Below are 24,961 nucleotides of genomic sequence, written 5' to 3' on the forward strand. Positions count from 1 at the left end.
ATGGAGTACTTATTACAGCATGGCAGCGCAATTCAGAGAGGGCAGGGCTGCCGCTCGGGGGAAGCTGAAATCGGGGTAGACGGAGCTACAGCGCGATTAGCCGCAATATGGGTCAGTCGCTGGCCAGGAGGGTCTTGTTGCTACACCGCACAGGAGAGGGAGAGGGAATGCAATCCTGGTGTGACCAGTGGCCTCAGCTGATCCTGGGAGCACTGTAGTCGCACGTCTGTGTTTTCTTCAGAGTTCCTTTCTGAAAGTTTTGAATGGAGCTGAGTAAGGCTCCTCGGCTTGCACCGGCATCAGGCTGCAGGCTGGGCTGGGTTGGCACCTCTGCACTTGGAGGAGGAGGAGCTGCTGGTGGCAGGGGCGGTGGTGGTGGTGCTGGGGGTATCGACAATGCTCCTGTAGAGTTGAGAAGACGTAGTTTGATTATGTCTGCGTACTGCAGAGGACTGCAGCTGCTTAGCTGGACTTGGTCAGTCCTGCACTAGTCACGTCATCCCCTGAATGTCAGTGCAGTGTGAAGAACAGAACGGATGAAAAATGCCAGAGTGATGAAATCCCTCTATCTGCAGGGGAGTCCTGTCATCAGAGACACCTCTGAAATGAAGCCTGAAGTGCCTCAGTACTGGAGGTTGCAAAACATGACTCAAACATGACCTTGCTCTGAGGGAAATGGAGATCACTTAACAGGACTTCCCAGCTTCCCGTTAGTCCCCAGTGAAGCAGTTTGCTCTTTGGGCCGGGAACAGAAACCGGAAACAAATCTCGCTACCTGTTCTTATTTACACGACTAACTTTAAAAAAGGACACAAAGGACACATCACTGTAGTGTCTGTGATGACTTTATACTCCATTTTTCAAGAACTAACTGCAGATAGAGTTTTCTGGAAGTGTTTTACGCTTCCACGGTGCTGTCAGACTTTGTCCAAACATGTAGGAAATGCTTGTTTCACAGGCTGAATGAATCGCAACCATCTGCCACTCACACCGCTTGCCTGCCTCTCGTGTTCCCACCAGTCACCTCTGCTCTCCAGCCCTTGCCTTCTACCCCAGTCACATCCATCTCGTGCTGCCCACCATGCCCCCACATCCTGACTCCCTAAAACCAGAGCCTACAGTGGTGCCTTCTGACAACTAGCCCAGCAGCCTGTGAGGGCCTATGTGGAGGTGCCTCCTGGCAACTCAGATCCTTATTTGCCTCAAGCGGCCTTCCCAAACACGCTGATCTTGTGCAACTCTGGTGCTGCACCATGATTCCTACACAAGTATAATCAAAGATCCAGGCAAGAGTAAGAGCAAAGGGCTTCAGAAGTGACCGCTTGCTGTTCCACAAGACATCCATATGAAGGTGGCATTTGCAGCTCATCACCAGCTATATGGGGAATGATGGGCCTGTCTTCTCCTATATTCTGCAATGAGCAGAAGCATAATGATTAATATCTTAGAACTCTTCCACAGTGAATTTTGACTCCATCTAGGTCACGAGTTATTCCACAGAAAGGGTAGAGAGACAAATGGCACCTATAGTCTTAACACTTGCCTCTGGTAGCTCTAACGAAGAGGACTATATTGGTAAGTGTCAGGAACTATGATACTAAAGGACAACAACAAAAAAAAAAAAAACAACCAACACAAGGCCAGCCAAGAGACCATGGCTACTGGAGAAGAAGTGCTTTCTATGAAATAAGGAAACGCCAAGCAGTTAAAGGACATTAGGCCACAGAGACTCAAGAGGCATTTGATGAAGGATAAAGCTCAGCTAGAGAAAACAAAAAGCAGATGACGTTCTCCGGGCTCTACTTCTCTCTCAGTTCCCCGCTACACTTGCTCTCAGACTAACAAGTAATAGTAAAAAAGTAACTGCTGTAATTAAAACAAGCAGTTTTACTAGGTGGGGGTCATAACTCAAAGTTCCCTTGTTTTCTATTTGTACCAGTCTTTGAAGTGAGATTTTTTCCATATGGGAGCAAGCTCCAAACGCAGAGTATTCACACAAAGCACCCAATTTTGCCAGCGCACATTAATACATGCTGGCACTGTAGCACTTCCAGCTCTTCAGGGAAAATTCTCATTGGCATGAAAACCCTCTGTGACAACAAAACATGGAAGCACATATTGGGCTCATCTTCAGTCTCCTCCCTTCCAGAGGAGAACGTCCTAGTAGAAATACCAGATCTCAGCTGGAGAATTTAACACGTCTGTGGCACGCGGATCAACTGCTCTCTTAAGTAATCAGGATATTAAACAATGTTAGCACAAACTGAAATAAATTGCATATTAATGCCTTGGGGCCATCTAACTTATCCAAATCTGCTTTTTACACTACCCAAAGGTGTAAATCAATTTATTTTTCGATGTATTGTAAAACCATCCCCCAAGTTAGTCTTCTGTTTCTCGTGTGTTTATGGACTGCCAGCGAAACAAAACTTGACACTTTGCCAAAGGAAGAACAAGTCCAAGAACAGTTCAAGTAACCACTTGAGTGGTTAAACTGGTCAGAGCAGAACACTAGGTCTGGTGAACCAACACTATCACCAAGCTGATCAGATGAACTGCTGTGGAAGAGCCACGACCAGCTAATCATAAATAAAATGGCTTGAAAGAGATGCAAGAACTGCAGAGAACAGAGAGGTTTTGGGCTGGAATTGCAAGGTAAGGCTGGAGAGGCTACAGAAGCAGTTGTACAGGATGCAGTAGGGAATGACCATGGAAACAGCAGCCAGGACTCTGTGTGGAATACAAACACAACGGTGACATGCGCTGTGAAAGAAGGTACACAACGGACAGAGCCACAAAGTGCTTCTTGATCACAAAGTACTAGTAGGCCAAGATTGCGAGTGTCATCTTCATATTTTGGTCTGGTTATTTCATAATGGGGGTAGACAAGACAGGGAAGTAGGGGGAGAGGCCACCTTCCTCCCTGGGAAATTGTTAAATCCCTCAGGAATCACTATTACTGAAATTGAGCTGCCAACAACCTCATACAATTAAACTCTTGGGACAATGATTACAGACAACGATACTCCTACACCTGGGCTCTGCCTTAAAACACAAATACACACAGGTTTTACAGCGGGATCCGGCTAGCTACGAGCATCACATATTGAACCCACTGATTACGAGCATGACTCTGCCAGTCTTCAAATCCATTCATTTCAGTTAGCCGATCAAAATCGAGCTGTCCTTCCTTTCTACCAGTGGTGCAAAGGAAGTCTTAGTTCACACTAGAGTACTTGTATGCGGATACATCTACAGATTACATTTTTCTGCATAACAGTGACATAATTTCCTGTATTTACTAGAAAAAAGCATTTGAGACAAGTGCTCGGTTATCACTAGACCTTTCAAATACGTATGTTGGAAGAAGGTGCCTGCGAACACACATTTTACTCAGTCATGCAGTTGTAAGAATAAAACACTCAAACGAGAACTTACCAAGGGTTTTTTACAGGGACATTTTTGTTAAAAGAGTGTGTTAAAAGGAATAGGAAGTAAATCAGATGCTGTAAACTTGATGCCTGAATTGAAACAAAAACTTAATTATGAATTTAAAGTGACAGTAATTGTGCAAAGAGCATTAAAAACTTGGCTGAGAATGGGGTGTAAACAAAGAAAATCATTTCAGTGATAGAGTTTTTAAAGATGCTGTATTTCATTAAAATAATCCATAAGGATGGTCAGATCATTTTGTGCTATTCCCTCCCAATACTACGCAAGTTCAAGATTTGCATTCAGCTTTCCCAGACAGAAACAGAGCATCTTTAAAGAGATAAATCAGCATTAGCTTACTTTTCCGAAAATTCACGTTCAAAATGATGCATGCTCTATTGAAGACAGCAGAGAAAGAGAGAGGACACAAGTTAATCATCCGGTTCTCGTGTCAGAGTAAGAAAAACAGATACTGTTAGCTGAAAAGTTAGTAGAAAAATCAATACGTTATTATTCACTGACAAATATGAGGACAGCAGATCGACTATTTCATATTACCTATACAACACTGTGATTCGGAATAACGAACCACAAGTTTCCATGCTCTAAGCATTATTATACTCGATTAACAACACGACGCACATGCTTTCAGTTGCACATGCTGTACAGCTTTACAGGATTAAAGTGCATTTAGAGAGATTTAGCAAGAGATCTGCAGGAAGATTAGTCATAGAAGATGAAATCCATTCAGTTCAAGGAACATTTTCTGTCGAGTTAACACCTGTATTTACACTTACGCTGCATGGGTCAGAGACACATGGGAAAAGCACTTACTAAAGCGTTCAGATTGCCTTACAGAAAGGTGAGGGGTAGAAAAGACGCACCATATGGGTGTCTGTGAAACATATGTCACACTGAAGGATTCAGAACAACCGGCGCAGAAGAAGATCGCTGAAATAGAAGTCTTTCACTTCACTCCCGCAGGGAAGCAAAAATAGTAACCCCCAAACTTCTCTCTATTGTAAAAGAGCTCACTGGTGTTTTATGGGCTTATTGTATTTAGAGAAGATGCCCTGAAGTTTTTAATAACCTATGCACAGTGTTCTGAATTGCTTCTAGCCACACCTCATAACCACAAAAAGAAACCCCATATTTTCAAGGAAACAAAGACATTGTGCAAGTAGAGAAAAAAAAAATTCCTCCAATGTTCAAGGGAGAATGTCAGAAACACAGAAAGTTCTACTAGAATCACTCACCATGATCTAAACAAGGTATTTCAAAGATGTAATTTAGTCAAGTATCTGCAACAAAGCAGCCCAAAACATTCTAGTCCATGAGAAAAACCCATGAGAACCTATGTTTCTAGGAGACACCTTTCCCCTCAAAGCAGGACATGCTTCAATCCTGCAGCTGTCATTACGAAGAAAGCTGAAGCCAACGACCATTTTATTCCTTAGTACGTTTTGCACTAACTATACTGAGCATTCTGCTGCAGCAAAGTCTTTGTTCAGACACAAAACACCTCTAAACCTGCAAGAACCCCCCTGAATGAGGCTCCTTTCCCACGACACATCAGCCTGGAGCCCGCTCCCCTTTGCTCAGTGTCTGGGTCTGCACATACCCACATACCTCATTGATCTGGTTGGTTACAAGCCAGAGAAGGGCAGGAGCTTCCACTAGGTACACTTTTTCACATCAGCCTTCATTTTGCCATGCATCGTATCAGCAAGATGCTTTGAGATGCCATAACTCAAATACAACCACGACCAAACCACAGAGACAGACTGAAAGCCTCCTTATAAGAGTCCTCTCACCACACTGGTACCCAAGCAAATGCACAAGCAGTTTTGGTTTAGAGGTAAATATCCTTAATTAGTACAAGGAAACTGGGAGAGAGGTACACAAGCTATAGATGTATCACTAGTCACAGAGGAAGTACTACCATGGGGCCAGTGAGTCTTTGATCAGGTCAGTAATAACATACTTGCTTAGAATAGCTAAAAATACAATATTGCCAGTAAAAAAAAAAAAAAAAAAAAAAAAAAAAAAAAAAAAAAAAAAAAAGATCAAGCATGCTAGCTTTCTCTTAGAACTAACATCTGAAATTTCTTTTACGAATTCTACTCACAACAGCATTCCTGAAATAGTAGCTCTTGCCTTTACACCCAATCAAAAGGATCAAAGTCATCAGCATACTAAAGTACTTTCCAGTTTGAATGTAGGGTAGGGCCATGTGCACCACGTCAAACGGGGCTGGTCACCACAGGTTGTCATGAGCACATGGCACCAAGATGACCAACACACCGTGACAATGTGGTTTGAACAGAGCCAAGTTCTGAGCCCAAACCTGAGCCATTTTTAGCCATTTGAGCCACATCTACACAAAAACCTGCATCACATGCTCAAAAGTTGAAAAACCTTTGAGCCAAGTTCCACATGGGTTCGAGTTAAAATGTAAGTAAAAGGTAGTTTTACTGCAGAAAAAAACCCTAGATGTTTTATAAACATCTGTCCATTTTGGAAGCACAAGGTTTTCTTCTGCATTTTCAGCTACTTCCTTATTCAAGCATACAGGACTTGAAATAAACCCTCCAGCTAAGAGACAGTATGTCCAGAGAACAGCACTGTATTGTGCAACACAATAACAGTAATTATCCTGTTTAGACTAACTGGGAGTAGTTTGTTCATGAAACATACACTTCAACATACCCTCACCTTGAAGGAGAGATGATTAATGTGAATTCCAGCATGACTGATCTTGAAATACATCACACAGACTGCAGCTTCCTCTGAAACACCATCCACAGCAAATAAACCTGATTGTGCTGCTGCAGTTAATGAGTTGTGCCAAGTGGACAGTAGCTGGGACTAGAAATCCTACGGCATGAGCTATCACAACAACTGACGATGCTACGGACTGCTTCCCTTCAAGAAATGTGTTCCTTCAACTCCTTCTGCTGTTCATGTTTGCCGATGCTCTTCTGGCCTTTCGGACTGAAACACACCCACCCTCGCTCAATATTCGGACTTGTAATCAAACTTTCAGGAGCATTTCTATTGCCCACTCTAGCAGATTCTTCACTTCCCACCACTTACCCTAAACTTTAGTAAAACTGTGCACAGCTACCCAGCAAATTGGAAAACAGAACTGGCCAAAAATAATAACGATGTTATTTATAACCCAAATCAGCCTCCGACTTGTTTCTGTCAGTTCTGCTGGTGTTAGTGACGGGCTGTGGCAGAACTAGGGAGATTTACACAGCCTAAGCCACTGAATTTGTAACACCCTAAATTCCTGAAACTGCATCGCAGCAGTACAGGTATAAAGAGACAAGACACAGAAACAAGGGATCGACAAGTAGTATTTCAGAGTCAACAGACTATTGACATCAGAATGAATGCATATTGCAACACGAGGCCCAGAAAATGTCTGGAAAGTAGCAATGTTGGTAGGGCTAGAGTAACAGAGACTTCGAAGCAAGCACTTAGACACTCTGTGAGTGAATCATATCGTGTATATATCAAGAAAGGTTATTAAACGAAAAGAAACAGTATTGAAAGGTTCTCTATGGCTCTCAAAAGAGAGCCCATGCCCACACTCAGGCTGACACAAGATAAACGTGACCTCTGTGGACCATCCTGGAAAATCACCATCCCTCAACCATCCTTAGGAGTAACAGCCCCAGCTGAGGCGCAGAGAGGGAATAAAAAACAAGGAAAAAGACAAAGCCTGTAATGACTCTTGAACTTACCTGCTGTAGAGGGTGGTGTGGGGGATGACGGAGATGTTAATGGGGAACTCGCCCCTGAGCCTGCTAAATAAAACAAGAGTCTAGTAACTAAAGTTGTGACATTAAAATTCAAAACAGTCAGACAAGACAGATCGTTGGAAACAGGCCAACTTTATTGACTGAAGAGCCAAGCCTGCTTCCACTGAAATCTTAAGAAAAGATTCCCATTCCTAGGAACAGTGCCACTCAGACCCGATTTGAACAGAGAGGCTTTGCAGCACGCAGTGCCAGAGGAGGTCCGAACATGTAAGAAGTGCACTCAACAGTATTCCACAATGGGAAACTCTTCTTTTCTGTTGGATTTCTGCATCCAAATTCTGTTCTCCTTAAGAGCTGTGCCACTGCATGGATGGCACCCCATTCCTCCTTCTAAGAGATGATTTTCGGTCAGCTGCTTTACTCTGCAAGCCACACTAACATCTGACTATTCCATAAGAGGCTGCTTTTGGACACGTTTTAGCCAAGCAAGTGAACTCTGTTAAACTGCTGGGTAGTACCAACTGTTCAACTAAATGAAGTCCCGTCAAAGGCTCTGTTGGTTTATTTGGCACTGAACAGCAGTTAAAGAGACAATTTTCTCATTCATCTTAACACCTTACTATGGAATACAAATTACCACGGAGTTTCTCCCTGAAGGCTGCACTATTAAATGGTCCAAATAATGGATTATTATTACACTCAAATAACAAACTGGGTTTGTTTTGGTTTGTTTTTTTGAGAAATGGGTCACAGAAGAGAGGATTTTCTTTAAAGCAAAAGAGAGAATTGCTTTAAATTAGGCAGCTGAAAATCTAACACTGGCAATATTTTAAGCCCTTAATTTATCTGCTATTAAATACCCAAACCAGTGGTGTCAGGCTTTGGTAGTCCAGTATTAACGTGTAAACTGAAGGTGACCCTGGATCTTTAAAGTCAGAAAATGAAGCGACCACAAAAACACTGACATAGCTGTGTAGAAGCAAGCTCTTCTCTCTGTAGTTACCTGAGTTATTTGAGTTGCTGTATTTTGCTGAGTGTTCTTCTCCACTTTCATAGGCAGAGCGTTTTGACTTCTTTTAAATGGAGCAGAAGAAACAAAATACAGAAATGAGTAATTGCTTTCCAAGATAAGGAGTGAACTGACAGATTTGTAACAGCCATCCCGTATTGCACAAGGTTTATCACTGTCCAGCGTCGCTTCTCCCACACCCAACTCATGCTGCCACAATGACAACAGCAGCAAGGCTGTTCTTCACTCACACATCTCCGGGCAAGCAACCTCTGACCACAAGGGAAAGGCAGAAAGCTGACCCACCAAAACGGAAGAGAAACACAGACAGCCTGCTGCAGGAGCAGCCTAACGAAGGCTCCCACACCCTCACTGGGCAGCAGGAAGCTGCACAGGTTGCCATCTGTGTATGGTGTTAATTAAGACTGTTTTCGTACAGCAATCTCAGGTTAAAGCAATACACAAGTCAGCTACCGTTCATTGTTAACTGAAACTTCGCAGGAAGTCTATCTCTTAGCTACAGAAGTGAAAACTATGAGGAAGTAGTACAGAAAAACACCAGGCAGAACAGAGCAGCATACTGGTGGCTGTGCATGCTAAACATTCAAAAAAGACACAGCCCTTTCTCTGTGGGAGAAACCTGTTTAAAGATTGCTTACTTTTCGTGCCAAGATCTTCCTTTTCTTTTTTTCTTCTTCAGAACCGTGATGAGATTGAGCTCTTGTCAGCCTTCTGTGCTGGTGAATCTTCAAAATGAAGGGAAAAGCAGAAAAAGACCAAGTTAGGATTTTAAATCTTCTCATACAAGGCCTATGTTTCGCGTACAAGGAAACACCCTGCAGTCACTTTGCAAGTTTCGTTTTCCTTTCTCATTTCTCGTTTTTATCTTTACTGTTGCTGATAGAGGATGGAGCCTCACACTCGCAGTTAAAATGATCTGTAACTGCCTATGAGGCTGCATCCTTAAACCAGTAAAATGTCATACAGTCAACAACTGTTCTACAATTCCTCACACTGCATTTACAGGAAAGCAAATCTGCAGATAAAAGCCTTTATTACTCAAAACCACTTTTGACTAAAAACTCACTTTCTCCATGTAAAAGCGATAGGAGAAAATGGAATGTCTGTAGGAAATACAGTAAAGAAATGCAGACGTTACCAGTTTCTGCTCTTCTGTTAAACGCTTTTCTACGCATTCCTTGGAGGTTTTCAATGCCTCTTTTAGCTTAGTAGGAATCTAAGACAGAAAAGGGGAAAAAATCATAGCACAAAATGTGATAAAGGAAAACACAACTTCACCCCTCAAAACTCACTATTTATCTGATCGTGTTGCTCATCCAAAGCCCCCATTTCTGACACTATTCCTTTACTAAAGGAGAAAAGACTGCTCTAGATGTATGTTTTCCACACCAAACCTAGCTACAGATCTAACAGCAGGGACAAAGAAACACCAAATAATGGAAGGGATACACTAATGGCAGGGACAGCCTATTGTTCTGATGCCCCAGTCACATCCCCAAAGTGCCATGAGGCCGAGAACACAAGACACACAGTACGTGCCCTCCAGAAGTGCTCCGGGGCAGCTCGCCAAGGGGAGGAGGTATGGCTCCCCAAAAGCCCCACTACAGCATCGCTGGAGCTGGCAACAACGCGTTGGTGGTCTCACCTAGCACAATCCGTTTCCACAGGTCTTTGCCATTCATTTCCTCGCACTGCAAGGGACTCACATGACTTAGCAGCCTCTGCTCAGACAGAGCACCATCATTAGTCAGGCAAATAAGCTCTGGGACAGGAACTGCACTTGAACACTCATGGGTCACATCGTGCCCCCTTCTAAGGGGTGATGCAACATTCTTGGGTACAGTGCAGCAAAGAAATCCAAATACTGACAGCAATCGCCATAAAGCCAAATAAAGCCAGCTCTCCTCTACCCTATCTGTCAGTTAAAACCCACACCGTGGCACTTCCACAAACACCAGCAACTCAATGTTCGACTCTACCTTAAACTGTGGTTTCTCGGAGTTTGTCAGCAGGACGTCACTGAATAAGCTGGAAGTGGGTGAAAAAAGAAAAAAAATTATTTCCAAGAGATAGGCTGAACCACAGCAAGAATACTACTGGTACTGTTCACTTAACTCCCTCTTCCCCCTTTTCCTTCTCTGTCCTCATCCCTAGGGCACTGTTTCTTCTTTCTCCCCACAGGTTTTAATGTATTGCTTTTTATTTTCCAAGCACTGTTGTAAAATTAGCGGCATCCAGCCTCAGAATGTAGCCACTGCTGACAGCAGAGTAAGCAAGACTGTGTGTAGTACTTTGAAAGCTGATAGAACAGGTACAGTTATCAAAGGCAGAGAAGGGTTCCCCCAAAGAACACCTTTTCCTTAAAACTACATGGATTCTTTAATGACAAAAGAGTACGAGGGAATTAATTTTAAATTTCACCTTAACAAAATCATTGCTTTTTTAAAGAAAACTCTCTTAGCACAACTACTGTTTTACATTAACAAGAGCCATGTGAAAGCTCAATGACTGAACTTAACATTTGAAAACATCTGCATTCTTGTCTGTACTCTGGCAAAGACAACTAAAGCAAATATTCTAACACTTTCACTCTCCCCTTTACGATATCAGCAGCAACGGCATAAATGATTAATCCTTCTCCATCCAAAACAAAGACACTAGAGGGCAATGGTAGTCTGAAAATAAACTGGTTAGTCCATTTCAAGATACTTTGTTCTGGAGAACATACTAGAAAACTGTCCCTGAAAGGGATCTCAAGCCCGGCTCCAAGATAAATATTTCAGGGATCTTTTGTGTCTATGGAAAATTATCACAGGCCTATACTAGAGAAAACAAATTCAAGTCTTGAATCATCTTTATAAGAACATTGTTTCACAAAAAATACAGAAATAAAAGACATTTCAAAGGACTCTTAAAAAACCCCACCCTTGTTCACAGGGCATTTTTCTGACCCTTTCTGATTACATATCCTTGCAAAATGGAGTAAACTCATGGATTATATGGTTGTAATAAATAACAAAGCTTAATAAATATTTAAATTACATTAATTGTTTTAAATTACATTAATTGCATTGCTCATTTATGTAGAACACTCTTGTGAAGAGTACTGGTATGATGGGAATGTAGTATAATATCCCACGTATCAGATACAGCTGGGCATGGATTGTTTGTTCAACATCTTTTTAAGACCTGTCTATTCCTGTATTCACAGAGTTTTCTTCTAGTATTTCTCCCTTGCTTACATTCTTCTCTCTACCTCCTACCTCCTTTAAGAGCAAGAGGAAAGGAGGAGTAGAAGAAATTGAAGGCTGAACCAAGCCTGCAATGGCTTTTCCCAACCAGGAAACGGGAATTTTGGAGCATGCTCTAAATGTACTGCGAGATCAAACCATATTTATACGGTCGTGACTCTGGCACCTCGTATTAAGAACAAATAGAAGAACCCCCCAGAAGGAACTGTGGTTCTACGGTGATGCGTCACAGAGCAGCGACAGCAGACAATTTCCCTGGTGATGGTGTCTCCCAATTGCAGGCAGGGTGGCACTGCCAACAGGTATGATCTCCTGCTCAGCCATGTGCTGACATTGCTCCCTTTCTGCTCCTAGTCTTGCCCCACACCTGCCCTTGCCACTTCGCTGCATCACGGGGAAGACAGCCTGCAGGGAAATTTGTTCTGTCTACGCTTCAGAAACTCCCTGAGCCAGCCCTGCAAGAAACCAGCCAGAACTACTACACAGTATTTCATACCCAGACCCAGTAACTGCTAGGCAAAGCAAGAAATCTGTTTTGCTAGTCCTAATAAACTGCTCGCAAAATCTACCGAAGCAGGGCTGAAGGGGACATGCAAAAAGACTCCTTATTCTAAATGCTTCAAAACAATCTATGCATGACCTTAGTCTTAATCATGCTTGCACTACTTCAGTAGCTGGATCAATTTAAACCATAGCACCATGAGAAATAAAATGCATCCCTAACAGCCCCAACACACCAAGAGACAAAGCAACGTCAAATGAGCATCGATCATATTCAAAAGGAATGGGTTCTATAAAGCCTATCGTTTTTAAAGCTTCATTTGGCCTATGCTATACATCCCTCAGAATGAGGAGCAAATCCTTCTAAAATGGAACAAGAGCAAAAAGGTTCTTCCTCCCAGTATAATTAAAAACATTGCTGTGAGTATAAAACAAGTAAAACAAGACTTACGGCATCTGTAAGAGCCGTGAGACAGTTGGCATGCCATTCTTCATAGCTTCACAGGTCAGAATGGATTCCAACACAGACACTATCAAAGAAGAACACATTTTTGCACAGCAGGATAGCAAATGATTTAGAAAGAGCGTCTGGCACTGGTGTAATGTTCCCTTAAGTACTGCATCAGCTCAGCAGTGATGAAGCTGTGTGGCATGAGGTTTTTATTATAATGCTACTACACATACAAACTTTTCAAGAATGTTAGACATGAGACGAGGGAACCCAGGCATCTCATCACTTACTACACACTGCTTTATCACTCAGTTAAAGAAAATGTTTTATTTACGTGCTACTTGTATTTCAGGAACACCGCATTTTCTGTTTTTACAAATTACTAACTAATTCCTTCCTGTCACAGGCTGCGAAGATCTTGGGCTGCTATTACACAGACTTTAGCTTGGGGGAAAGGTAAGAGGCCCCAGGAAGCCGAGACTGACTTTTTCTCTGTTGTATACTAACCAATATACATTGATGGTGCCGGGGGGAAGCTGTCTACTGGAATCGTATCTGGGGGTCTTCCGTATGTCATTTCATACAGTAAGTGTCCAAAACAATGTACATCGATACCTTCTAAAGTCTGTGGAGGAATAAAAAAAATAAATAAAACCACAACTTGCTAGAACTAATCAGTTTTTCACAAGTGGTTTGCAAACATGCGATAACCCATTAAGGAAAAGGAGTGGTCTTGCATTTGAAGATAGAAAAGAGGAACCATTATGACGGTTCCTAACCACAACCATTTCCCTGCACAACTTTACTTCAAATGAAACCTTTGCATCCCTAGCTAAAGCAGCAACTGCTGCTACTGTCTTTCTGTACACGATGATATAACTGGCACAGTGCTGCAGTCATGTTCTGTGCAAACACGTAAAGTAGCAAACTCTTTCCATACACAGCAGTTTAGAGGTTGATACGCTGACACAAGTCACAACCAGGCACACTTTCCTGGCTAAGACAAACAGCAAAGAACGATGTTTGTGATATGACCAGCTGTCACTTTACAGGAAGGTAGATGAAAAGACAGCAAAACCACACACCAAACCAACCCCGGAAAGTCTCACTCACTCCTCAAGTTTGTACAAGCTGTACATACGTGCTAAGCTCCCAGACAACATGCTTCTGAGATTTTGAATCATATTTAAACAGAAATGGCTTCTCTTACTGAGGAATGAATGGCAGACTTAACAGATTTGGACTAACCATGAACTTTTGATCATTTCTCTGACAACACAGTAGAACTTGTTTAGCAAGGTCAGGAAGCAGCTGTACAGAAGGCGTTACAATGAGCACTTAAAGGCAAGACAAGATGCTGACTAAAAAACTGTATTGCTACAACAGGGCAAATTTGGGTTTATATTTTTGTAGGAAGATAATATTTTGCTTTGCAAGCCTGCAGTTAAGAGACACCCTTCAAACAAATAAAAAAGAGCTTTTAATAGCTAGATGTCTGCAAGCACCTGATCAATTCTGACAGCATCCACCAAAGACAACGCTGATCACCACTCCCAGATAAGACCAAGAATAAGCTGTGCTCATCGTACAGAGAAACAAGTGAAAAAGTATGGTAGACAGTGTGCACATTCCTGCAAAATACAAGACCAGGGTAGAAGGAGATCTTAAGACAGCTGCAGTTTGCCTCTATTTGCGCCAGCACTGCTGCCACGAGAACATGCAGCTGTGCTTTCTTCTACCTGCTTACCTGTGGCTTCAGCCTCACTCCAGTGTGCTGCAACAAAACTTCTGTGCAGCCAGACAGTGATTTGGAGGAAGCAGAATAGGGATTTGATGGAGAAAAACTTAGAGTAAAGAAAGGGGGTTGAGAGAGGTTTATCATTCTAGTCAGTTCTCCACAAACAGAAGTTGAGGGTGAAGGGATGTATAAGAGTCAGCTGAATTAATTGTCTGAATCTTACATTAATTTTCCGAAACTGTGAAAAGTATGATCGATAAAATGATGGAAGTCCCAACAAGGAATTTTCTAGATCCAGTAACTTGCAGGTGTCCCCATCCAATACCACATTGGCAGAGTGAAGATGGCCATAAGGAAATCCTTTCTCATGCAAGAATTTTAATACCTGAAAAAATCCAATACAGAAGCACTGTCACAAGATGCTTTGATGATCTCAGGATCTTAAGTGCTACTAAAGTAGATACATAATAAATGAGGCCCCTATTTGGAACGGCTGCTCAGCTTGATCTTCTGTCTACATCATCTCTGGCTGACCATCTCCATTTCACTGCTAACAGTTCTCTCAAAACAAACATCTGAAGCTGATCCTCAAAGCAGGCTTACAGACACCTCCAAAAGATCTGGAAACTAAAATTCACAATTCTACTGAATATTATAGTTTGAATGAAAGTTTAAAAAAATTATGACAATTAATTTTGAATTGATTAATGACGGGGGAAGGGGGCAGAAATGGCCTCACCCATACATATCTAAATTAAATTACCAGCAGCTAATCTTAATTTACATTTAGCTTTGAAGTCTGCTGCTGAAATAAAGTTTGTGTGCTCAAAAGTTTGCCTCCCTTTTCAAGTTAAACCATTTGGCCTCAAAAAAAAAAGAAATCATAAAGGCTGGTAAATAGAACAAAGAAAAATACCTCTAATATTTGCCTTCCATATGTTTTTATTTGCTGAAGTTCGAGACCTTGAATTTTTTTAGGATTGCAATACTTCTTCAGGTATGGGTCTTTTGGCTTTGCCTTCGAAAGAAACACACATATCAAGGATCATGCCCAGAAAAGCCAGTAATTGTCTTAGTTTGGTAGCAACAGATGGTAAACAGTTTTATGAAAGCCACACTACAGCCATTCCAGCAAACATTCTACCATTTCAGTCGGGGGCAGGATGGGAGCCATTACCTTATAAATAAGGTCCTTTAGTGTCCCTTTTTCATTGAACGGTCTAATAACCAGCGCTGAAGATTCATTGGCAGTGGCAAAAGTGATTTTGTAAATATAGGGATGCTACCAAAAGAAGAAACTGTAGGTAAGTTTTAGATGACAGATTCTGTAAATCATTTTTGTTCGATTCACAAGTTAGAAAAGGTCTGCCTGAATTATATATTTAAAGTAATAAATTGGATTCTGTCAGTGATATTTGCTCAAGTTATTCAGTCTTAACCAGAAAACTTCACAAGGACAATTTCCTCATAAATTAAAAAAAAAAAAAAATCCACTGTCACTCTGGACAAACAGGGAATCCAGCCCCGTTAGTACTTACACTTTTCTGCAGGTTTAAGTCATGCTAAGCTAATAAGTTCATTCACAGTTTTATACATCTATGGCACATAAGGAAACAGGGCATTAATAACTGTTGTAACAGTTCTGCCTTCAGAAATTATTATAACAATTTCCTGCAACTTTGTGAAACCAAATTAGACAGCACAGTTGGAAATAAATTACATATGCAACAGACATACTAACTAAAATTGTTAGTTAGGAAAAGACCCCTTTCATGTCTTATTTTAACACATCAGTTCCAGTCTGGTTTGGGGCTCTCCAGCCTCTTCTCTTGTGTGCATCTGCCAAGTTCCAGACTGCACAGAGGTTTATCCATTTAAACACCTTCCTTTTCAGCCAGTCTCTTACACGCTTATAGGAAAACTCCTCTTGGAGTCAAATACTTGTTTTTCACACAGAGATGCCTACTGGATTTATAATGTGGCATTGCACAGGAGCTTAAACTGTACCGTCTGCAATGCTCCTCTGCTAAGATACATCTGCCTTAAATTCAAAGAACTGAAAAGATATCGACAGTTGTTCCGCTGCCTTACCCACTGCTGCCTGAGAATATCCCCAGGACACAGGTTAGCAATTACACCTAGACAGCACTATCCTAACAGCCTGAAAGCATTGAGGGGATGAAATAAAACCTCGTGACCTCACGGTGCACAAGAAGAAAAAAAATACAATTAACAACAACTCTGAATCTCCTGTAATAATCCTGCAGGAATATTATTTGTGCTGAGAACAAGTTACCTCACACTGTGTGGGAAATGTAATTAAAAGGCTCACACATCATCAAATGAAAGCAACCCTGAAATTACAAACAATGTCTACCAGGCTACATGTGCTTTTGCAAGATCAGTCCTTGACAAGCACTTTTGTGCTGGCACAGGTTAAAAGTCTTCAAGTAATACTCACAGAACAGGAAGAAAGAAGTTTCACAGCATACTGTAAGTCTTTGTCAGACAAGTACTTATCAGGGCCAAGATCAGCCTGGAAATAAATAGGAAGAAAATGCAATCTCTGTTCTGCTCTCACAAATTATTACAGCTGCTTGAAGGTATATTTTGAAGAGCAAGCAAGGAAATTACACATACAGAATGAAACTTGAAGAGACTGATAAGGCCACGGTTTTACAGTACAAAGCATCTGACCATAAATAAGTATTATTGCCTCCTTCCTCTCCTATATCTGATGTGCATTACTACCACTGAATGAACTCTGCCAACCCCAAACTGAGGGACTGTGTGCACTGTGAACTGATAAGGCTTAAACTCCCACATTCTTCCTCTCCAGCAAAAAAAACTTCCCTCCTACCGCAGGCTTTAGCAATATCCGCTCTCCAGTGAAGTCTCACAAACAGCTACACTCACATAATTTAGAGAGCAGCACATTTCAGCACAGGAGCATCAGCAAGTGTTTGGTAACAACACAGTCCGGTGTCAAGGACTGTGTTGTTCATGCACGTCTCACTATTAGTTTGACAGTACAGCTGAAGATCCCAGAGAAAACCCACCACTTTAAAAATTATCAGCTTGTTATTTTCAGCGAGCAAAGTTTCACTGCAGTCAACAGCTACATCACCACAATTAAAGAACCCTGAGGTGCAGGAACAGAAACAAATGACCAGGCATGAAAACTTGCAAACTGGATTTGCTGCTTCAAGTTCCCACACCACGCATTCACCTGAGGGCTTTCAAGGCTCTTTCAAAGCCTGAACTCTTAAGTCTACCTCTCATGCATGGGAGCTAATGAAAATGAAATAAGCCAAGTTCATTAAGAAAGAGTCAAGTATGAGATGAAGCATATATACCCAGCTTAACATGAGCCGTTCCTTTGGTTGATTCTTAATCTTCATTAAGAAGTATTTCTTACGTATTCGCCAACCTACCAAAAAAAAAAAAAAGTCAGCAGCAGCTTTAATTAAACACTACTACCTCACACAGCTTACAGGCAGGACAAGGTCTGTAAGCAAAGGCAGCACTGTAATCTTAGGACGACTCATATAGTTGGGGAAAAAAAAATCAGACAAGTTTTCATGCATACATGTTCCTCCTACCTATATCTTTTAACGGTTCTACCACTTCCCACTTTGGCTCTAATCGGAAGAACATCGAAACATGCTGTAAGGCAATTTCTGGAAAGAAAAGGGAGAAGAAACACAAACAAACAAGATAAGCATGTTTTTAAGAGACTATATAATGTAATTATCCACATATTAGGTAAGGTTCAATGCCAAAAGGAAGCCTGGAGGAATTCAGACTGAAAGTCAGCAAAATCACTTTAAAAGGAAACCAGATAAAAAACAGAGCTAAAGGGCATTTGCATTTTTAACCTGATAACTCAAGTCCAGAGAGAACACAGAGAAAGCACTGCCACTGGAAATCTTAGCTTACCAGTCTGCGTTCTATCAGTACTAGATCTACATTTCCAAGTCTAAACCCAAGGCTCGCAGCTAAGATTTCCTACACTAGGTGTACACCACATTCAAAAAGGAAATGCTCCTGCTATACCTGCAAAAGTGCTTTTACATCACTTTAACGTGCGTCTACAATGCTATTACTACATGTCAACCACTCGGTTCTGTTTCACTACGTGTTATTCTGCCCTATTTTGCTCAGGCAAAGGTATTTTGCTACCTATCATGATTCTACACACATTTCAGGGGGGTGGGGGTAGGACACCCTTCTGGTTCCTGAATTCTCCCACAGCTGGCAACACAACTGGTTTATTCATGAAGTGGTTTGAGGGGAAATCTCAGTGAGAAGTGGTGACGGCTGGGGGAGAAAGGGAATCGTGCCAACAACAAGTTCATTCTAACGTGGCTTATCTTGCTGTAGAAGCACAGCAAAAAGGTAAGGATGCACTGATCATTCTGCACTATATCTTCTCTCTCTAAAAATATGCTAGGAAAAAGAGAGAATAGTGCAATAAGTATCAGCTCACTACTCTGGTATTTAAGAAATGACAGACTGATGGTGTCTCCAATGACCTGATTGCTACTAACTTCCCAGCAACTTGATGAAAAAAAACGATCTTGATGAAAGCACTCAAAATTAACACAGAAGTCAGTGTCTCCTCAAGGATTTCAATCGCTTGCTCAGCATTAGCCAGACAAACTGCATCCTTAAAGAGTTACTAATAATTTACAACTTCTCCACAGCTTATCATAAACATCCGGGAAATGCTCTTTGCACTTTGAAGCTAAAGACACAAGAACGTTACATAAAGAAGGCACAAAAAGGCAAGCAAAAAGGAAGCAGTAAGTTCCTGCTTCAGTAGGCTCTGTTTTCACGAGAACAAGCTTTGCATATTGCAAAGAGTTACTTTACTCATGATCTAAATCTGTGGAGTGGGTTCCATCACTAAGAGGAAGGGTTTTTTTCAGTCTGTAAGACAAATATTTAACAACTTCCAACAGCTGAAGCCAGACAAATTCAAAGAAGAAACACGTAATAATGGTGAGAACTGACCACTGGGGTATTGTTTTCAGGGATGCGGTGATTTTCCAGTATTTAAGGAGAGGGAGTGTGTGATTTATTCAAGCCTTGAAAAAGTACTCAACCTAGCTCAAGCAATTAGCTCTAGGAAGTCTCACAGCCCGAAACGATAGCGGGAGCCAAGCAAGATGACCACAATCATTACTGCTGATTTGAAAAACCTCAGAAGCGTGATGAACACAAGAGTGAGTGTTCAGAAGACCGGCTCTTTTAACTGAGCACAGAGCTGACAAACTCAGCTCCACCTTACACTCTGGCAGACAAATAATTTCCAAACACCAACCCTCCCCATTTATCATGAACTGTGAAAAAACAGATGTCACTCTCACCAACTCCCCTCACCCAAGTTCAGCTTATATAAATCTTGGCCCTCATCCCTTCTCTGCAAAATTATTGCAATATTTAGATTGACAATCGCAGCACAATTGATGCACAGAGCTGGAGGAACATTACCATAAATAACCACATGCGCAGTATGATAATTTTGAAGGTTGTTCCTCCCATCCGCCCCACACGAGTCAGTGCAAGCCCTTGCCAGCACTGCTGGAAGACGCACACACACACTGAAGTGAACCTGTGCCGCAGTTCCTCACTTACCAGTGTAGTTTACAGAATAGCTGTTTGGGTCCAAGAATTTTTTTACTAGTTCACAGTTAGACAGTATGTGATGGGTAGTAATTACATCGAGATAGGCCTGGAGTCCCTTCTGCCTTTCAGCTATGAATTCACGCTCCATATTTCCAATCAATTTTTTTGGCGGAAGAGGTAGACTTAGAGTTGAGATCTTAAAAAGAGAAGAAAAAGTATTATATCCTAGGGATATAAACTAGCAACCCAGAAAGCAAAAGACTCTCAGCAGCAAGCTAACTGCTGAGTACTCTTTTTGTACTGTGTATATACAAGCTTTTATGTTTTTTTTCTAAGCACTGTTATCAGGGTGAGCTAGGCAAACAACAGCTCCCATCCCCCTGTGAAGAGATTTGTAAGTGAAACCACACTGAAACGTAAGGAGATAAATTTTTGCTAGCGAGTCATGCCTTTAAGATCACTACACAAAACTTTCACATACTAAATGGCTACAACTTTCAGCTAAATCCTTTCTACAACATACCTCTGCCAAAACCAGCACAGACACAACTCACACCTTACCATTTATTTCTGCTTGCTTATTTCATGAAGCACAAATTAGTAACTTTCCTTTGCTCTGCTGCCTTTACAGGTAATTTAAAGCCCTTACTGTCAGTATTTTAAATCTGTAATTTCAAATACAGTGCAAATTTTCCATTTGCTCTTCTGAATTTGTTGCTGTACAGTTTCTCAGCAGCTATACATCTTTCAATCCAGAAATAGCCGCAATCTACCAGTGTATAGGAGTTGTTTTATGTTGGCATAAGTGATCTAAAACTTCTGATAAAATCAGAGATTTTATCCTGCAAAATAGGACAACAAAAAATGTACAGAAATTCTGAGCCTTATGTAAATCAGATCAAAGAGATCGTCTTAAGTGTTTATATTCAATTACACCATGTGAATCACCAGAATAAGTTTTTCATGTTGTTAACACATCGTGGTCCTGCTGATCAAAGCACCTGCCTTGGGTACGCTGAATCTCCACGGAGTTATCTTTAAGAACTGTGCATTGCAGGAATCAATTCCACCAGATGCAATAACCTCATTTCTAAAGCAAACAGTTCACCAGGGAGAAGACAGGAACTTGTGCTGTTTGAACAACTTTCATTTTAACTGGTAGAAAACATTAAGGATTACTTCAACAAACTGGGGCAGAAGCAGCAATCCCTTTCCTTCTTTACCTTCTCCTTTGGAACACAGGAGTTGTTGCTCTGCTAACCTTAGCACTTCTCCTATCTCCAGTTTCTGACTGCAAATCACGTGCAGAAAAAGAACTATGTCTGAATTACAGAAGACGTTAATAAGAATCAACTTATCCACCGAGCATTTTTTTAATGTTTTTTTACACCCAAGGGGAAAACAAAGTACCCAGGAATAAACCCAAAAAGCAAAAATATACCACTTACAGCCCGTAATTTACAAAATTAGTTTTAAGACCAGAGGCATACAAAGCTTTCACTTGGCAGATCGCTCTTCAAAAACACGTTTCTAAACAAAAACTCAATCCACTTCTGGTATTACTCGCTTGAAAAGCATGTCGCATCATGATCACCTTTACCTTCTTGACCTGACAGCTAGCTACCATCAGAGAAAAAAGTACTTCAGGTGTTTTCAAACTACTGTTGTTTGTTTTAAAACCGCACATCTGCTATTTTTTAGCAGAAAGTAACATTCACCCACAGGTTTTTGTAGCATCCTGCCAAAACACCCAGCACAGAGAGGACACTGTCTACCACAGAACACCTCAGTGAGGTCCTGACCTTGCAGAGACCTCGCATGCCTTCAAACACCAGCTGTGCTTCTCAGTGGCCCCAGCTCAGCGCTGGAGCCAGGATGGGCTTCGCCACAGAAGAACCTGGGAATTAACATTCTTATCTTCAAACCACAGCCAGCTCAGGAATGTCTGTTCAAAAGCTGCAATAAAATGCTTCACAAAAGCCAGATACCTTGCTGCGAATACTGTAGGAGTAGTTCGCTTGACAAAACAGAAGAGCAGCCAATGATCTCCACATGTCTCTGTCAAATAAGCGAAGAGGAAGAAATGCAGGACTGGATGAAAGAGCTTTTCTAATCCAGGGCACAGCTGAGAGTTCAGGGAATCTGGCTTGAAACATTCTGACGCAGGTCAGGGTCACAGATACACACCTCTCATTTCTTTCCAAGGTGCTGGGTAGGACTGCAACCCCTAGTCGAGTTCTGAAATTCTCAATCCCTGCTCTTATTATATAGGTAGCATCAGATTAACAGCAGAAAAGTTGCATTCCAACTCATCTGCAGCAGTGTGTTCAAATTCAACCACCCAAACCTACTGAGAGGTCAAGTACGCCACAAGAACAGGAAGAACTTGGGGCTTTACACCCAAAGAAGCTCCAGCATTTTTTCCAGCAACATCTCCATCTTGAAGGAAGGAAACCGGTGTTTGATATTTTTTTACTGCTCATTACTTCAGGGCATTGTTTGGTTTTGCTTGGAGTTTTATTTGTTGGTTGAATTTCAATATATACACGATAAGAGTTTATAAAACAAGTCATGGGACCTAAATATTGTGATGAAATATTGTTGCCTAGAGTTCTGGATGGGAAGAGCTGAGGAGCATTGCATGTCTTAACGGATTGGAAAACTTCAGCCCCAGCATCACAAAGCACAATTTATACAAACCTACAAAGCAGTGGGGGAAAAGAGCAATTTTAACATGCTTCTCACCAGCTACTGCCTGCTGTCTCTCAAGCCCCGGCATACAGAACTAGACTGGAGGAGCAGTGGTGTTTGTCAAAAGCATAGCTGTGCATCTTTGATAAAGGCTTAAACTCTCTTCCTGCCCTTCTGCTGGGCACATAACGAAGAACCACACCTCTTAGGGCAGCTCTCCGTACTAGCCAGAAAAGGCTGTCTCCAAGCGGAGATACAGCTTTGCCTTTCCCGACTGTGGAAAGTAGAAACAGGAGTTTGAACGTCCAGGGGTGAGCAGAAGTTTTCACGGGAAAACACCAAGTGCTAAAGAACTCAGCTGGTTAACTTCAGCGTGCTCTGCATATCCTCCTGTCCAGGTTAGAGTATGTCTTGATGATTGTTTGATCGTTTCTAGCCATACAAGCAGCTGATGGTTTTGTCCCAGATCTTGGTATCTTATATCTGCAAAATCTCTCTCTCGCTTCAAATTCCTCCTTGTCTCACCCAGTAAGTTGCTGTCAAATATTTCCTGAATCCTCCACTTTTATCATTCACCTCTGTCTCGAGTACAAAGGCCTTTTCTTTCTGCACTGCTTCATACATAACCTATTTACCTTCATTTTACAGACCTTCCACCTAGGCCTAACCTTTCAGTACCTGTAATTTCTGAATTTTAAGTCTTAAAGGTCCACTGCATTTTCCACTAAAGCTGCCTCATTTGAAAGTTAAATGAGAAGTCAACGAAGCTTTTCATGCCTTAACACATTCTATTCCCCACTGTTAAGAGGAACTTGTTACAGGTGGCTGCAAAAGTGAACTCCTTCTTCTTTTTAAAACTCGCTCAAAATTCTTTCTCTGTGATCTCTATCAAAACTTGGCTATGGTTAAGACAATAACAGCTATGTACCGTCACAACTAGAACCATTGCATTTCCTTGTGTTCCCAGGGGCACTTATTTGATCTTAAATCTTGGATTTATCAAAAGCAGAATACATCCCTGTATTGCATTTACTCAGCACATCACACAAGGTCATGGTAAGTCATGGTAAGGTCATGGTAAGAGTTGCTACATGCTACTGCATAGCCAATAAAACAATTCCACAAGGCAACCATGCACCTTCCATTGAATTATGGTTAATTTGCCCCTCCATCCACCTTCTAGCATGGGGATCAGTTACAGCAGACTATCAGAGTGTACAGTTCAACACTCTGACATGCGTCTGCTCACTGAGGTTCATCAAGCAGGCATGAGGGGGTAGGGGGAGAAGTGGAAGCAGTACTGAGCTCTCAAATTCACACAACATTTAACAGAGGACAAAGTCACAAAAATCTACCCTCAAACCACAGAAGCATTCTGGTTTTATCTTGTTTGCTTCGTACTTTGGAAATCTCAAGTTACACAGTTCACTCCTGAGGATGCCAGTCTCTGCTGTTTCCCTCCTTCTCCCAAACACACTCATACACCCTGCTTTTTCCCACACAAACTAAAAAGAAATAATTGTCCTAAAAAGCAAAAGAAAACACACAGTAAGTCCAGTGTTCAACCAGGGAAGACTTTCCAGTGACACAGAAAACCATCACATGATAAGCAGCATCTGGTAGTGCTTTTAGACGAACATAAATAATGAGACACATAGCACTTCAATGCTGGATTTATAAGGTTGGTATGTGCCTTGGCTTTCTTCGAATCAAAGGACAAACAAATAATGACACATAACACCGGAACAAGTCACAATACTGAAGGGAAAGATTCAGTATCTGCCAGTTTCCTCCATTTCTATGTAACTTGCTCCTATTGATGCTGAAATTGAAATTTTACAAGACAAAAACACAAAAGTGAAAAAAGTATACATTCAAGTTACATTTGAAGTCACAGTTTCTCTTTACAACTGTGTAAATTTGTATGTTTTCTTCGCTGCAATATATCAAAATATCACAAGCCATTTTAAATGTTTCCTTCTAAACGACATTTTATATTTATACACCAAGGGTGAGAGTTACCTGCAAGCTATTATTAAGCAAGTCGAAGTCACTGTATCGTCTCACAATCTGCAAGATATAAAAAACAAAGTTCAGGAAACATAGTACTTTTCCCATTAGCATTTTACTCTTCAAAATCCCATCAGAAAAAAGTAATTATCATTTATAATCATCATCATCTTTTAACCATTTTTGAATAAATAAGTGTGGGATTCATGTCGTGTTGCCAGACAGCAAAGAAGAGTTTTCAATCCCGTCCTGACCAGAACAAAACTGTATTTCTAAACATTATCTTAGAACACCTTAAAAAAATATTTGCAAACAAAGTTGTCTGCAAACAAATCCCTTTTGCTATAATTGATGCAACAACTTTTCATAGTCATCTTCATTGCTACTTCGAGGTTTTGCTGAGCATGTATCAGCAGGACTGTGACTTTAGCACTAAGGGAGGCAAACTGGCCAAAC

The 24,961-nt window shown here is 41.4% G+C and overlaps 1 protein-coding gene across 1 annotated transcript; it reads right to left on the reverse strand.

The window, feature by feature from the left end:
- PXK (PX domain containing serine/threonine kinase) lies at nt 1–24,562 on the reverse strand. Its single transcript, XM_010137371.1, has 16 exons — nt 24,518–24,562; nt 19,814–20,000; nt 17,776–17,853; nt 17,530–17,603; nt 16,635–16,709; nt 15,351–15,455; nt 15,090–15,191; nt 14,397–14,558; nt 12,943–13,060; nt 12,436–12,514; nt 10,212–10,260; nt 9,371–9,448; nt 8,871–8,957; nt 8,206–8,275; nt 7,185–7,244; nt 1–402 (listed from the first exon to the last, which is right to left on the reverse strand). The coding sequence occupies exons 2-16, from the start codon at nt 19,950–19,952 to the stop codon at nt 194–196; spliced, it is 1,485 nt and encodes a 494-aa protein (XP_010135673.1). The 5' UTR covers nt 19,953–20,000; nt 24,518–24,562; the 3' UTR covers nt 1–193.
- Nucleotides 24,563–24,961: the final 399 nt, after the last annotated feature.

The sequence above is a fragment of the Buceros rhinoceros genome, unplaced genomic scaffold (assembly GCF_000710305.1).
Source record: "Buceros rhinoceros silvestris isolate BGI_N320 unplaced genomic scaffold, ASM71030v1 scaffold37995, whole genome shotgun sequence".
Classification (NCBI taxonomy): Eukaryota; Metazoa; Chordata; class Aves; order Bucerotiformes; family Bucerotidae; genus Buceros; species Buceros rhinoceros.